Raw genomic sequence first — 16,570 nt, forward strand, 5'->3', positions numbered from 1 at the left:
TCCTCTGCTTCTTTGAGTCAAGTAATGTAAGGCCAGGGGGGGAAATAACAATTTAACTAACAAACCAGGGGGTTAAAGTTCAACTGTTGATTTTACAAACATACTAATTCACTAAATTATTTGTGAACATTATTTGTAAACATTATTTGTCTCTGCAAGGTAATCTAAATTCTAGTGCATCTCCTAACTTGCTTAGGGTATGTAAGTGTGGCGTCAAGTTTTTGATCGGTTTAGTCGCTACTAGTGGTATCTAGTGGTTTATAGTTCATTGTCTTTTACGCAGGTAGAGTCTGGGGGTAATCTCTCTGTTTATGTGTTGGTGATGCTGTGTAAGGAGTCTTGCCAAATGAATTTAGCGTTTAGGAAAGTATCCATCTTATTGCGGCAAAGAAAGCCATATTGCTCTAGTGAGAACTGCTCTTCTACTTCCTCTAGCCACATCTTTTTAGAGATACACATGGGCTTTTTCCAGTGGCGGGCTATTAATTTCCTGGCACTGTTGAGGCCCATCTGTAATATTAGGAGTCTAAGACGGCAAGGTAGTTTGGGTAGGTCGTTCAGCAGGGCTATGTCTGGGCTTAGCATGAAATCGGGGATGATACTCTGTCTAAAATGTATTTCAACTGAATTCCAGAGTGGGCGGACTCTAGGGCACTGACACCACATATGTAACAGACTACCACGTTTACCGCAGCCTCTCCAGCATGTGTCTGGTGTATTTGGATATATACTGTTTAACCGTGATGGAGTTAAGTACCAGCGAAGGAGGATTTTAAAGTTTAGTTCTAATATTGCGGCTGATGTCGAGGATTTCTTAACCGAGCTAAAGATCTTAGCCCACCTATCATGGTCTATGTGGGTTGCCAGGTCTAAGTTCCATTTGGTGGTAAATGGAGGCAGTATGTCAGTGTTGTTTTTGGTAAGAAGTTTACGGGATAGAGAGAGTGTACCTCTCGGTATAAGGCCCCCGTGACATATTTGTTCAAATGCTGTGAGCTTTCTTAGGAGGTCGGTTTTGAATGGGGAGGTATACACAAAGTGATGTAATTGTGCATATTTTAGCCAGCGTGTGAATCTACCGTCTGCTAAGTCAGTCAATTTATCCCTTTCTAAGAGTTTGCCTGCTTCTATAAAATTGAATAGTGGGATAGTATAATCCCATTCAGTTAGTCTTTGGTAACCTTTGTCTAGTCCACCCACCATCTCAACGTTTAGCACTATGGGGAATAGGGGGGATCTACTGGTGGAAATGTGTGGCCTAGTGGCAACTATGTGATCCCAAGTTTTAAATAAATGTCTATGTATGTCTAGCTGTCGACACTGCGGGGGTCTGAGCTCGTTCGGTACCCAGCACAGAGCGTGTACCAGTGGTGTTTTGAGTATGTGCGAGTCTAATGTGACCCAAGCCTTGCTTTCCTGTTTTTTTGTGCCAGTCCATGACCCTTTGGAGTGTCACTGCCTGATAATATTCTTCAATTTTGGGGAGACCTAGTCCGCCCTCTGTGGTTGGTCTGTACATAGTGTCTCTATTGATTCTCGGTTTACATTTTCCCCAGACAAACAAATTGATGCAGTTTTGTAGTCAAGTAATAAACCACCGAGGGAGATGTGTCGGCAGTGTCTGCAAGATGTAGGTGATTCTGGGGAGTGTGGTCATTTTGACGGCTTGTATGCGTCCCCACCAGGACAACGGTTTGTTGGTCCATGTCTTAAGATCTCTTTGCGTGTTGGTGAGCAGTGTGTTATAGTTTCTGTCGAACAGTGTCGACTGATTGGGGGAGAGGTGGATTCCTAAGTACTTGATTGTGTCAGTTCTTAACTTTAGTGGGCATAATGTGGATAGGGATTGGAATTGGGCATATGTTAGTGAAATGTTCAAAATTTCTGATTTCTGTTTATTTACAAGAAAATTAGAGTAACGTCCGAATCTGTCCAGTTCAGCTAGTATTTCTGGTATAGTCGTGTTGGGGTAGGAGACTGAGAATAAAAGGTCGTCTGCATAGGCTGCTATTTTGTAATCTTGCTGGCCGAATGTTATACCCTTGATATTTGAATTCCTGCGAACATGCAAAGTCAATACTTCTATCATTAAGATGAATAAAATTGGAGACAGAGGGCAACCCTGTCGTGTGCCATTGCGTATGGGAAGGGTGTCTGAAAGAGTACCATTTACTTTGACTTTTGCATTTGGGTGAGTATATAGGCTAAAAATTCTATTGATGATTTTTGGGCCGAATCCTATATTTTTTAGAGTTTCCAATAAAAATTGCCAATTCGTTCGGTCGAATGCTTTTTCTGCATCTATTGCCATCAGCACCGACTCAATGTTATTATGTTTAGCATGCTCCATAAGGGTCAGGGCTCTGAGGGTGTTGTCCCTAGCTTCTCGGCCAGGGACAAAGCCCACCTGATCTGTGTGTATAATGTCTTGGAGTACCAGGTTTAGTCGGTTAGCTATTGCTTTTCCCAAGATCTTGATGTCTGTGTTGAGCAAAGATATGGGTCGGTAACTACCTGGGTCGTCCTGTGGTTTGTCTGGTTTCAGGATTACTGAGATGTAAGCCGCTAGAGAGTCCGCAGAAAGTTGTGTACCATAGTCTATTGAATTAAAAAGTTTAAGGAGGTGTGGGGCCAGGATTGAGCAATAGGTTTTATAATATTGGTTGGGGAGTCCGTCTGGTCCTGGGCTTTTGCCTGTAGAGAAGTTCCTTAATGGCTCTCATAATCTCTGTTAAAGTGATAGGTCCTTCTAAGCTTGTCATTTGTGCCTGTGTGAGTTTATTTAGAGCTGCTGAGTCTATGTATGCTACCATATCTTGTAGATGAGCTGGAGGTACGCTTGTGGGTAAGTTATACAATTGCTGGTAGAAGTCTTGGAAGTGGGCGGCTATGTCTTTACTATCTTGGATTAGGGCTCCTTGTCTGGTTTTGAGTTTGTGGATGTGTGTGAGAGCTTGTTGGTCTTTTAGAGTATTAGCAAGAAGTTTGCCTGGTCTATTCCCCTCGTAAAAATATTTTTTTTTAAGTGACAACGTTTTCCTCTGGGCCTCTGAGTATAGTAAGGTGTTTAGTTCTTTTCTGGTCGAGTTCAGTGCTATTAGTGTAGATCGGTCTGAGGGGGAGTGTTTATGTTGTTTCTCCAATGTATTTAGCTTACTGGTCAACGTTTTAAGGAGTGTATCGTGTTGTTTTTTGATGTACGCTTTATGTTTAATACACTCCCCACGGAATACCGCTTTGTGGGCCTCCCATACACTGCGTGGTTGTGTCTCTGGTATAGCATTATGATTAAAGTATTCGGTTAAGGTAGTTGTGAGCTTTTGAGTTGTGGGAGGGTGGTGTAGTAGGTAGGCATCTAGCTTCCACATGAAGGGATGTATTGGGGAGTCGGGCCATTGTATTGTCATGGAGATCATCGAATGATCTGACCATGGTGTTGGAGTAATATCGCTGTCTACTAATAAGGAAAGACTGGATTGATCAAGGTATAAATAATCAATCCTTGAATACATAGACCAGGGGTGTGAATAGAAGGAGTAACTTCTTTGTGTCGGGTGTTGTATTCTCCATGTGTCGATCAGTTTTAAATGTTTAATGCTATTATACATAGAATTGGGAGGGCGTGGAGACTTATTTGGGTTAGGTGATGTGGTATCTAGCGTGGGGTCCATTGCTACATTCATATCCCCCCCCATTATCACTATACCTTTTCTGATGTCCCCTAACATTGAGGTTAGTTTTTTGTAGAATCTGCTTTTATTGGTGTTAGGGGCGTAAACATTGATTAGGGTAATTGGCCTATTGTATATAAGTCCTATTAAAATAAGTACTCGACCTTCTTTGTCAGTTATTGTACGGATAAATTGAATGGGCAGGGAGTTGTGTAGGAGAATTCCAACACCATTTTTTTCGTGAGAGTTAAAAAAGCCCAAGGGGAAGTGTCTGTTGGAGAACCTAGGTTCCTCTGCTCGAGGGAAATGTGTTTCTTGGACAAAGACTATTGAGCATTTTTGTTTGGTAAACCAGTTCAGGGCAACTGATCTTTTGGTGGGTGAGTTCAGACCCTTAGTGTTTTGTGTGATTATTTTTATTTGTCTAGAGGTCATGGTTGTCTCGTGTGGTGGGTGTAGCTGATATGTTAAATGGAAAGGTCTTACCAGTAGCTGTTAGTCTATGCTGGAGGCGCAGTTGAATGATGCTTTGTATTGTGAGAAGCTGTAAAAGCCACCTAAGTAGGATAACGGTGTCGCTTATAGGAGATGCATACCTGTAGGTTATGTTATGCCTTGCAGAGATGCTATAACAACATGAGAAAAAACATTGAAATATATAATAAAACATTTCAAAAACAGTAGGGGAAAGAGAGAGAAAGGCAAGAGAGACAAGATAGAAAGAAGAGAGAGAAAAAAGAAAGAGAAAAATAGGTACAATCAAATAACAATAACTTAGTCTATACACAGGATCAGGACCGTGGTCCTTTATTCCTGATAGTAAACAATCGGGGGAAAGCAGTTACACTGTTGCTCTCATTTCCCCTCTCAGGACTAGGGCAGTGTTCGAGTATAGAGGGAGTTCCAGGTGTTCTGGTGGGGAACTCTGGTAGTCCGTCTCAAAGAGACAGGGTCTTGTTGAGGCAGGTGAAGTTGAGCTATCAAGGTGGATCTGTAGCGGGGTTCAATGATTTGTGGGGAGATATATTAATCATTTTGCGTTTTCTTATCACTGTAGTCCATTTTTGTCTCTGCAGTTTTGCGGGTGGAGGATCTGTAGTTAGGGCGTTATCTTCCGTTTCAGCTGGTTGAGGTATTAGTCTTGGTAATGGAATGTGGAGTTGTGAACAGAAGGGATGCAAGTCTTCAATGTCTTTGTAGATGAATTCTTTATTGTCTTTTGTCACTCTAATTGCGAAGGGGAATCCCCAACGGTAGGCGATGTTGTGTTCTTGTAAGAGGGCAGTGAGGAATTTGACATTTCTTCGTCTGGCGAGGGTAAGTGGACTAAGATCTGCAAAGATTTGTATATTGTCGCCATCTTTGTTTATTGGTGCTTTCTTTCTGGCAGCTGTTAGTAACTTCTCCTTGTCTTTGTAGTTGTGACAGCGGATTATGATATCTCTTGGTGGTGCTTTTGGTGGGGGTTTAGGCTTTAACGCCCTGTGTGCTCTGTCCAAGGATATGTCAGCTGTCTCATCACCGCCTAAGAGAAAAGTAAATAGGCCCTGCAGATATTGTGGGAGAGCGGCGGCTTGGATATTTTCAGAGATACCTCTTATTCGTAGGTTTTGGCGTCTACCGCGGTTATCCAAATCTTCTATTTGCATCTGCATTTCTTTCATTTCCTCTGTTTGGAGTTGTATCTGCATAGAGTGTAAATTTATAGGTTCAGATATTTCTTCTGCGTGCTCTTCTAATTGAAGCACTCTGTTCTCTAATTCTGTGACATCTTTTCTGACCTCTGCAAGGCCTTCTTTGATAAGGTGGCTGACCTGACTCATGAATGAAGCAAAGTCCTCTTTTGTTGGTAAAGATTGCAGGTCGGCCTTAGTTAGAGGGACATTAGAATCAGAATGTACAGCATCTGTTTCATCGTCTTGCATACTATCGCTTGAGCAAGGGGAGACAGGTGGAATAACACTGCTAGGTTCTACAGCTTTGAAATATGCGTTTAACTTTGTAGATGACACTGCTGCTGTTTTATTTGCCTTGTCCCCTTTAGTTAGGCGTTTGGATGTCATTGCGGTGTTTATTGTGTAATCTGAGCAGATGCTTATATTATGTGGTGAGCTGTTTCTGTTATAGGCGGTTTAGATATATTTGTCTTAATGTCTGTCTGAGGGCTGGTTATGCGCTTATTATATTTAGGCCTCCGTAATGGCGCTATACATAGGGAAGGGGTTAGTCGAGTAAGGCCTCAATGTTGCTTTGTGTCTTCTTTTGTGTCCTGAGAAACCCACAGTCCTACCGCTTTGTTGTATGGATGTTGCAGCCCAACGGGAAACGAATCCCCGGTCTTCTGTTCCAAGGGAACTTTTGTCTTGGTCTCTCGAGTTATGTAGGTAAGGGAGATATCGTGACCACGTGGGCGCTCGTTAGCGCAGCGTCTATGGGCCGTTGCCTGTGTGTGAGCGCTCCACCGTGTGTTCTATGTTGGTAATTCAGTGATTCACTTTTCTTCGGTGCAGTCGCAGTGTCTTTGTGTATGTCTCACAGCTCTTACCCGGTGCTTTGCTGGGGTGATTCACTGCGCTGATCTAAGATGGCGCTTCACTGTTTCTTTCTTCAGGTGACTGTCATTCTGCGGTTTGTGGAGCGTGGTGTTCTTGGTAAGCAGTTCTTTGCTCCTTAAGTGTTACTGCATAATTGTGCAGTAGTTCTGCCGTTTCTAAGCCTAGAATCTCCTCTTAATGAGCCCTTTGAGGGGATACTGCACGGAGCTTCACATAAGTGCGGCCATGCTGGTGGTTGGCTCGGCTCCGCCCCTCATGTAGATGTATTTTTAAAAGTTTAATTAGCTGTTTAAATATTGACAAAATGAGTGTAAAGTTTTAGTGTCTATAAAACTATGAGAGCTGCATTGTTGTAACCTTAGGTTAGGTTACCTTTTCTGCTGTGGCAAATTATAGACAGTTATAAATAGGTCACTAGAGTGTGCAGCCAATGGCTGTGTGGTATATAATAGTAATCTGCACTTCCATTTCTAATAGGAACTGAAAATCTCACAATTTCTGAATAGGATTACAGGAAAAGGGGGCAAAATAAATAATGAAAATATATCACAGACCTTTTTTATATATATGATTTATCATTTTATATCACCATCTCAAAGTGTTTAATGTCCCTTTAAATGTTGCACAGTTATAGTATAATGTTTAAAGGAATTTGAGTAATACATTTCCAAGATTAAATACAACTATATAGTTTAACAATAAAACATAGACTATGTGCAACTTTTTTAACAACTTTGTGAATGTGGCTTAAATTGGTTCATTATATTTATTTTTAGGAAAGTGGGAAGATCCTTTTAGAGAAGAAAACACAAATGAACGTGATTTCAATGTGGATGAGAAAACTGTTGTGAAGGTGCCAATGATGTACAGACACGGCTACTACAATGTGTTAATTGATGAAAAGCTGGGTTGCACTGTAGTTGAGCTACCATACAAAGGAAATGCATCTGCATTGTTTATTTTGCCAGATCAAGGAAAACTTAATCAAGTGGAAGAAGCTCTTCAGAAATCCACATTAAAAAACTGGAAAAAGTCAATGAGAGAAAGGCGAGGATTTTATATTTTCTACAAAGTTAATTTGTCTAAATACTGCCAAAGGTCATACATTATTGATCCCACAAATTAGTTTTATTTATTATTATTATCAGTTATTTGTAGATCGCCAACAGATTCCGCAGTGCTATAAACATAGGTATGACATGCATGGAAGAATTTATAGGAGACAAATGAGTAGAGTGAAGGGAATGGCAGGAAGAGTATCTGGAGACAAGGTCCGAGGTAGAGGGGGGAAAGTCTTATTGAGAGCCTTGAATGCCAGAGTCTGGATCTTGTGTTTAATTCTGGAGGCTAGAGGAGGCCAGTAAAGGGACTGGAAGAGAGGTGCAGCACAGGAGGTGGAGGCATTTATTATGGAAAGGAGATAGATGGCATCTAGGGAGACCAGAGTGGATGGAGTTTCAATAGTCAATGCAGGAAATTATGAGACAGTGGATTAAAATGTTAGTTGTGTCTTGTGTGCGGAAGTGGCAAATACATTTTGTAGAAGTATTTAAGATGGAATCGGCAGGAATTTGCCAAAGACTGGATGAGGGAAGTGTAAGAAAGATCTGAGTCTAATGTGACCCAAAGAAAGCAGGAATATGGGGCTTGGGTAATGAGCTTATTATCAACAGTTATAGAAAATTGGTGGGTGAAAATTTTGGAAGAAGGGGGGGAGCTCAGTTTTGGAGAGATTTAGCATAAGGTAGTAAGAGGACTTTCAAGATGAAAAGTTATTAAGACAATTAGTGACTCAAGTTTGCAAGGAGACGTCTGGTACAGAGGGGTAGATTTGGGTGTCATAAGCAAACAAATTATATTGAAACCTGGTGGACTTTATTAAGGAACCTGAGGATGAGGTATAGATTGAGAAGGGTAGGGTGTCATGGACGAGATTTGTTATAAAGAGATTTGTTATAAAGGTATGATTAGACATGTAGGAGGAGAACAACAAAAGGCCTGTGTCACAAATGCCATAGAATTGGAGGGTCTGGAGCAAGAGAGGTTTAGTCAACAGCATAAAATGTTGACTGACTGAGAGGCGTTTTGATTTTGCTGTAAGTAGGTCATTAGTAACCTTAACTATTGCTGTTTCTGTGGTGTGTTAGATGGAAAGTTATTTTGAGGATAGGTGTGACTAGTGCATGTTTAAGAGATGAGGGAAATATACCAGTGCTGAGGGAGAGGTTTAAAATATGTGTCAGGATTGGAATAATAAAAGGAGAGAGCAAGGGTAGTAGTTGTGAGGGATGGGATTGAAGGGACAAGAAGTGAGGTGGGAAGAAGATATAAGGGCAAAATGTTTTCCTCAGTAACAGGAGCAAGAGAGTTAAATGTGTGGCTGTGTGGGTTTTGGATGATAACAAGCAGTTGAGAGGGTTGTATGCTACTAGTGTGTAAAGAAAGAATTTTGTTTCTGAAGGAACTAGTTTTGTTTTTGAGTCCCCCTTAATGTGTTTCCAATGACTTGCTATGCAAGTAGCATCAAATGTATGAGAAATCACACCTTTGGGTTTATTTTAGTATGTGAAATAACTGGATTTTTTCATTGTCACCACAACTCATTACAATGGGATGAACTTACAGGGAAATCAGATCTCCTTTTTTTATCACTTTCTATACACACACATGCTTCCTTATGTCTATATAGCAAAGCCCAATACCTAGCATATATTAGTGTGTATATTACATGATATTATATTCACTAATAAACGTCTTTCATCCTAACAGTCTCTGCAACAACAGCATTTTTTCACACTAACAGTGAAATCGTGACTATTTCCTTTAACCTTTGTTGTTGCTTGCTTTTACAGTTCTATTGACTTATGGATCCCCAAATTCTCGATTTCTGCATCTCTTGATCTTATACCAGAACTAAGAAAATTAGGTGTTACAGATATATTCTCTGATCAAGCTGATCTCTCTGGGATAACTGGAGAAAAGAACCTGATAGTTTCCAAGGTAAGGGTTATTAATAGCACCATCCGTAATGATTTGATAACATAAATATAGTGATATAAAAGCATTGTTGCCAGGTTGCAAAATGATGAGAGCCTTCAGCACTTGTTTATGGTTAAAGATCTCAGAACACAACTATTATTGTCAACCAACAATGTCCTAGGCAGCATCCAAACCCTGCTATATATATATATATATATATATATATATATATATATATATATATATATATATAGCTTTGACATTTTATTGATGCCAATATTACACACACTTTCCAGTTTACTTCTATTATCAAATTTGCTTCATTTTCTTGGTATCATTTGTTGAAGGAGCACCAATGCACTACTGGTTTCTAACTGAAAGCATGGATGAGCCAATGACAATCGGTACATATATATATGCAGCCACCAATCAGCAACTAGAACCTAGGTTATTTGCTCCTCCTGAGCTTACCTAGATAAACCGTTTAGCAAAGGATAACAAGAGAAGGAAGCATACTAAATAATAGAAGTAAATTGGAAAGTTGTTCAAAATTGTATGCTCTGTGTAAATCACGAATTTCTAATTAGGACTTTACTGTCCCTTTAATGCTAACACACAAAGATATGATTTGTCTCTCTCCCAGCACCTTTTGTACCAGCACCATAAATAAATGTTATTTTACACATCATTTGGTTTCCTTTAGTGTATACAGCAATGATTTTACCATTTTGTGCCATTAATACTTAGGGCTGTAAAAGTGCTTTTTACACATACAAACTTTTCTTTTAGATATATGGCAGAATATGTTTTCGCAATGGGCAGAGCAACAATGCAATACTGCACATACAAGACAAGTTTGACAATATAGTGGAGCGTTAATTATATTGCTACCGCACAATAATTAACCAGCCATTACAATGCGGTAGAAATTAGCACTCAGAAACGTAACCAGAGATACAATCTCTTGTTAAAGGGACACTAAACCCCACATTTTTCTTTCATGAATGAGTTAGAGAATACAATTTTAAACAACATTCTAATTTAATTCCAATATCTAATTTGCTTTATTCTTTAGATATCCTTTGTGGAAGAAATAGCAATGCACATGTGTGAGCCAATCACACGAGGCATTTATGTGCAGCCACCAATCAGCAGCTACTAGATATGCTTTTCAGCAAAGGATATCAAGAGAATGAAGCAAAATAGATACTAGAAGTAAATTAGAAAACTGTTTAAAATTACATGTTCTTTCTAAATCATGAAAGAAAAAAAATTGGGTTTCATGTCCCTTTAATTTTTGAAAAGTTCCCCAAATGCCCTCAAAATAGAGGACATTATAGTATTGTATTAAAGGGGCAGTCTAGTCAAAATTAAACTTTAATCATTCAGATAGGGCTTGTAATTTTAAACAACTTTCCAATTTACTTCTATTATCTAATTTGCTCAATTCTTTAGATTTCCTTTGTTGAAGAAATAGCAATGCACATGTGTGAGCCAATCACACAAGGCCTCTATGTGCAGCAACCAATCAGCAGCTACTGAGCATATCTAGATATGCTTTTCAGCAAGTGATATCAAGAGAATGAAGCAAATGAGATAATAGAAGTAAATTAGAAAGTTGTTTAAAATGACATGCTCTTTCTAAATCGCGAAAGAAAAAATTTGGGTTTCATGTCCCTTTCATAAAAAATAACGGCACTAGGCAGTTTTAGGGCCTTAAAGTTGGTGCAAGTGGGGTGTAAGAAAAAAAAAAACGTTACTAAAAAGTGCCTTTACATTGCAGTCTATGGGTACTGTGTGTTTCCATAGACCACAATGTAAATATTTATTTATATATATATACACATATAAACGCATAAATATATATGCATATACACATATAAACACATAAATATATATGCATATACACATATAAACACATAAATATATATGTATATACTCATATAAACACATAAATATATATGTATATACTCATATAAACACATAAATATATATGTATATACTCATATAAACACATAAATATATATGTATATACTCATATAAACACATAAATATATATGTATATACTCATATAAACACATAAATATATATGTAAATTATTCAAAGGGAAGGATTGAAAACAAATATTGTAACAATCAAAGAAGGACCAAAAGCTGCACAATAGTTCTACAACGCTTTATTACTATATATTATCTTGATAAAATGGGCCATCTATCCTCCACCCATATTTCATATAGTCACCACATACACATATAATTAAAATGCATGACAAGCAATGAAAAGCAACTACGTTGAAAATATTTTACACAATTCTAAACACTGATACTGCAGTATGCTGCTAGGACAAATTTGAAACACTCTTCCTTATATAGTATAACAACCAACAGGCTGACACATAAAACCATAAGAAGTGTGTCAAGTCCAAAGCTGTATATTTTGTATGCAAAAAATAGCTGTGGGGCCCCAGAAATTGAAAGAACGGATGGATTTCAGAGTCCTTGATACAAATTGCAAACCATGAACTCAAGTGTTAAAAACACGCTCTGGTATTGGTACATGGAGCTCTTGATAAGGTACAGTCAAAGTAATGGCCAAATTGCGCTATGCGCATATAACTTGTATCATAACATATCACCCATAACAATTCCACAAGGGGTATCCACTTTGTTTCAAGTGCGTTGTGATAATTAGATACAGTCCCGTATCATCAAACTTTTTCCTGGACTTCTCACGGGGTTGCAAGACTTTAAGCCAAACCTCACCTGTAATCCAACATGCTTCATTCACCACTGGATAGGATACTCAATACCTTATTATTCTGCAGTTATACAACATGGGTGAGTTGGCGTCTTCACTTGCCGATGTGCTGTAGTGCACTAAACACCTGTTTGTCCAATTCAACGTGGTTGCTTACATAGCCTGTATGATCGTAGCCGTTACGTCATCATTGATTCGTTAGACATGACGCGTTTCGCCCCTCCCACAAATGGCTGAAGCCGGGGCCTCATCAGATGTAGATCTTGTAGGGCATACTTGCTATTTATTCATTCTTGTGTTAAAAGTACCACCCTCATTTACTGAGATATCTCAAAGTTCAGTGACAGCGACCAAAACATGCTCTCAATACCTTGTGTACAGGTGGCTAACCATGAAACTGATTGCTTAAGTATTATAAATGTATTACTATCATTAACACACTGCAGTATCAGCGTTAAAATTTAAAGCGCCAAACTACCATAAAATCCATTATGTTCATCATTGTAATTTGGAGTAAAATCTATACCTAGCTACATTATAAATACTTTACTTTCATTAAGACTAATGCCTATTGTCAGATTCATTAGACATAGATAGCATTTTACTTTGAGAGATTTATTTGTGTATATATAGATATTTATTTACAAGGCATATTTAGATAGACAATAAGACTGCACTAAACATGCCAATTTCTGCATATTACTGAAAGCAAGAGTACTCTATTTTCTCATTTAAGCTAATAGGACTAAGAGTGTTTAATCTATAGATCCATCTTGACTCATGTTGTAGAATTACTCTATCAAGATTCCCACCATGTCTGCTTGATCTCAACTGCTCGATACCCATAATCTGTAATTTACTATGATCAGAGTTATGGCAGGATTTGAAGTGTCAAAGTCTGGCTAAAAATAAATACAAAAAAAAATACAAAAGAATAAACTAACAGATATATGTTCATGAAGGTTTCTGCAAGAACTATTAGAAATGATCATTTTACATATTGTGAAAACAAAAGTACCTATTGCAGCAGGAACATGGCTACTATTTTCATTTTTTTTTTTTTCTCTCTTTCTTTGTTTTTTTAAACCAAAAGTGTGTTGTCCTGGCTTTTCTGCTTTGTAGATGTGCACATATGCACCAGAAATCAAAACAAAGGGGCCAAATTATCAAGCTCCGAATAGAGCTTGATGCCCCCGGAAACAGTAGTTATGAAGCAGTGGTCTAAAGACCATAACTGCTCTATAAATTGTCCACCTGCTCTGAGGCTGCAGACATCAATCCGCCCGATCCTATACGATCGGGCTGTTTGACACCCCCTGCTAGTGGCCGATTGGCCATGAATCTGCAGGGGACGGCATTGCACAAGCAGTTCACAAGAACTGCTTGTGCAATGATAAATGCTGTCGGCATTCATCAATGTCTGTCGGATATGATCCGCTAAGCGGATCATGTCGGACAGACCAATGATAAATCGTCCACAAAAGATCATTTTGTCATGTCCATGTCCATTTATAGTTGTATTTTCTTAATATAATGGACAATTCTCTATGTGTTTTTTGTTGTTTTTGCATTATTCCAAATATATTTTACATTAATAATTTAACTTTTTATATCTGCAAAGTATAATTTTACGTTATTCTTGTAGCCATAGCTCTGTTAAAAAAAATATGTATTTTTTTTAATAATTCTATCTCTTATTTTAAAGCATTGCTATATTTTATAGTTCTGAGTACATGACCAAGGCTTACATAAGACTAAAGTAAATCACTATAGATGTTATAGACGTGTTGCATTGTTAAGTGGGACATTTTTTATTGAAGAACCGGTTCAGATGTACATCGGTTTGTTACAAAAGAACAGTTGTATACGTAAATACATAATGTTGTACAAAAGGAGGATACAGTATGCAAATCTTGTGTTCTTGTTCATTCATTAATCTGGAACCTAGTGCCTCAAGTTTTTTTTCAGATAAACTGCTGTAGTAAATGTTTGATGCAGCCAGATCTAATAGAAAGGATGTCTGGATAGAGCAGTTCCTGGAATATCTGTAGTGTAGGGAATAGCCCAAGCTGGAGTGAGTGGGGAGAGAAGAAGGAGAAAGAAGGGGGGGGGGAGAGAGGGAAAAAAAGGGGGGGAGGAAGGGGGCGGAAGTTGCAGTTAAGAGTCTATTTTAGTCTGGAAATCTTTCGATCCAGGGGGACCAGGTCTCTAGGTAGAAGTCAACCTTGTCCAAGGTTCTGTGTGAATATAATTCCATCTGTTTAATGTAACGTACTATGGAGAAAACTTGTGGTAAAGGGGGTGGGTCTTTGTTTTTCCACATTCTTGCTATAGTTAGTTTGGTGGCCATGAGAACATATATTGGCAGGGCTTCCCTAGCCGGAGTTAGACTTGGGAAATGTATGTGGAGTAGAAAAACCTCTGGTTTGAAGGGTTAGGTGATGTGTAGTGAGCTGAGGATTATGAAGATCCATCGCCAAAGAGGACGTACCCTGGGGCAGGACCACCACACATGTGGGGAGGTACCTAGCTGTCCTCATTCTCGCCAACACTTGGGGGAGTGAGTGCCATATATCCTGTGCAGTGTGCAAGGCACAAGATGCAATCGGACTAGAATTGTGTGCTGTAGCTCCCAGAGGATAGAACAATGAAGGCGTTTTTTTAGTTATAAGAATGCTGGTAGTGGTAGGGAATCCATAACAAGTCGGGAAAGATAAGTCCTGATGGCAACACTGATGCTTCAGTATCAAACCAACGGGAACGATCGTCTGTAATGTTCCAACTAATTACGTGTGATAACCGAGCTGCGGTATAGTATAGGATAATATTGGGGAGTGCAAAGCCTCTTTGTGAGATTGGTCTCTGCAGTGTGGATCTTGAGGTTCTAGGCCTGTGATCCTTCCATACATAAGTGGTGACAATACTCTGTCATTTGTTTAATAGAGGCCTTGGGATGTTATATGAAATGCACCTGAATAGATAATTAAGTTTGGGTATGAAGGACATCTTTATTGCCGCTATTCTCCTGTCCACAAAATTTCTTTGAATTCCCGTGTTAAGAGGAGATTACGGAATTCTATTAGCCTGTCTGTGTAATTTTTAGCAATTGTGGTTTCTGGATTAGGGCTTAAAAGGGTGCCTAAAATTTTGATAGTGTGAGGGTTCCATTGGAATTGGTATATTTTTTGTAAGGAAGCTAGCTCCTGAGTAGGGATGTTTAAGTGCAAGGCTTCAGTTTTATTGATGTTCAGTTTAGAATACGATAGTTGGCCAAAACTATGGAGGAGTTTGAATACAGCAGGAAGAGAGATAGTCGGTGAAGTGAGGAAGAGAGTTATGTCATCTGCATATAGGGAAATGCTATGGGATGACGTTGTAAGTTGTACTCCGGCAATTTTGGGGTTAAGTCTGATCGCCTGGGCTAAAGGTTCAATCGCTAGTGTGAAAAGAAGGGGCGAGAGCGGGCAGCCCTGCCTAGTGCCATTGGTGATGTGAAAAGGATCTGATCTGAAGCCCACTCCCTTCATCCTAGTTGAGGGGCAGTATAATGGGCTTGTACTGCACAAATTAAGGTGCCTGGGAAATTAAAGGCTCCCATCGTGATCCAGAGGTATTCCCATCTCACTCTGTCGAAAGCCTTCTCAGCATCAGGAGACAGAGCAAGGGCAAATGACGTTTTAGTGAAGAGGGAGGATGAAGTGTAAATGGGGAGGACATAAATGCATTTGTAATTTATACATTTGAATATATTCGCTATAGCATATTTAGAAAACATTTGTCAACATTTTTTTCTCAAGTCTTTTAGTTGTTCTGGTCCATTTAAAGATTTCTGCTTTGAATTATTTCATATGACTGATCATAACCTGCTGCATTTCTGTTCTCTGTTTTAGGCACTTCATAAAGCTGTTCTGAGTGTTGATGAAAGTGGATCTGAGGCTGCTGGGGCAACAGCATTAGGACTTAGGACTATGTCACTTTCCCCATCAGTTGTGTTCAACAGGACTTTCTTGATAGTATTTTATCATCGTCCAACTAGAAGCTTACCCTTCATTGGAAAGATTGTAAATCCCACTGCATAGAATTATGCATTCACTACATGTTTGTTTGTTTTGTTTTTTTTGTTCAAATAAAATAACAATTGTCTGATTGAAGTTTTTGCCTTTGGAAATTAAAATTATTTATTCAAAAGTCACCAGAACTATTTGTAAAGCTTAAGAAAGAGACATTTAATAGGGTAAAAAAGGACCATCAGCAACTCTACTACATTAGCAAGCTTAAGATGTCTTGAGGGGTGCTAAGTCCTTCCAATAGTTATTGCAGAACTCCATAGAGTCTAGAAGAGTCTAGCCCCTAACGTGTTCCTGTCTCTTGCTTGCTCATTATTTATGGTCCCTCATCAGAACTCTACTGCACTTTTTTGTATGTGTCCCAGTATTCCAATAGCTCTCTTTCCTTCCAGTGTCATTAGGGTGCCTCCCCTCATCAGAACTCTACTGCACTTTATTGTATAAGTGTTTCCAATGCGCACTAACAGCTGGACCTCGTTGAAATCTTCTCCTCATAGACTTCAATGGAGTGTGCTTTTCAACAACAAAAAAAAAAGGAACA

At 39.0% G+C, this 16,570-nt stretch overlaps 1 protein-coding gene across 2 annotated transcripts in view; it reads left to right on the top strand.

Moving 5' to 3' along the window:
* LOC128644879 (alpha-1-antitrypsin-like protein GS55-MS) overlaps nucleotides 1-16,113 on the top strand; it is a 38,445-nt gene extending 22,332 nt beyond the window's left edge. For both annotated transcript variants that reach the window (XM_053697514.1, XM_053697513.1), the window contains exons 3-5: nucleotides 7,003-7,273; nucleotides 9,079-9,226; nucleotides 15,853-16,113. In XM_053697514.1, the coding sequence (XP_053553489.1) occupies nucleotides 7,003-7,273; nucleotides 9,079-9,226; nucleotides 15,853-16,041 (608 nt within the window). In that variant the 3' untranslated portion in view covers nucleotides 16,042-16,113. The remainder of the gene's footprint in view (nucleotides 1-7,002; nucleotides 7,274-9,078; nucleotides 9,227-15,852) is intronic.
* The last annotated feature ends 457 nt before the right edge of the window (nucleotides 16,114-16,570 follow it).

This window comes from Bombina bombina, chromosome 1 (assembly GCF_027579735.1).
Source record: "Bombina bombina isolate aBomBom1 chromosome 1, aBomBom1.pri, whole genome shotgun sequence".
Lineage (NCBI taxonomy): Eukaryota > Metazoa > Chordata > Amphibia > Anura > Bombinatoridae > Bombina > Bombina bombina.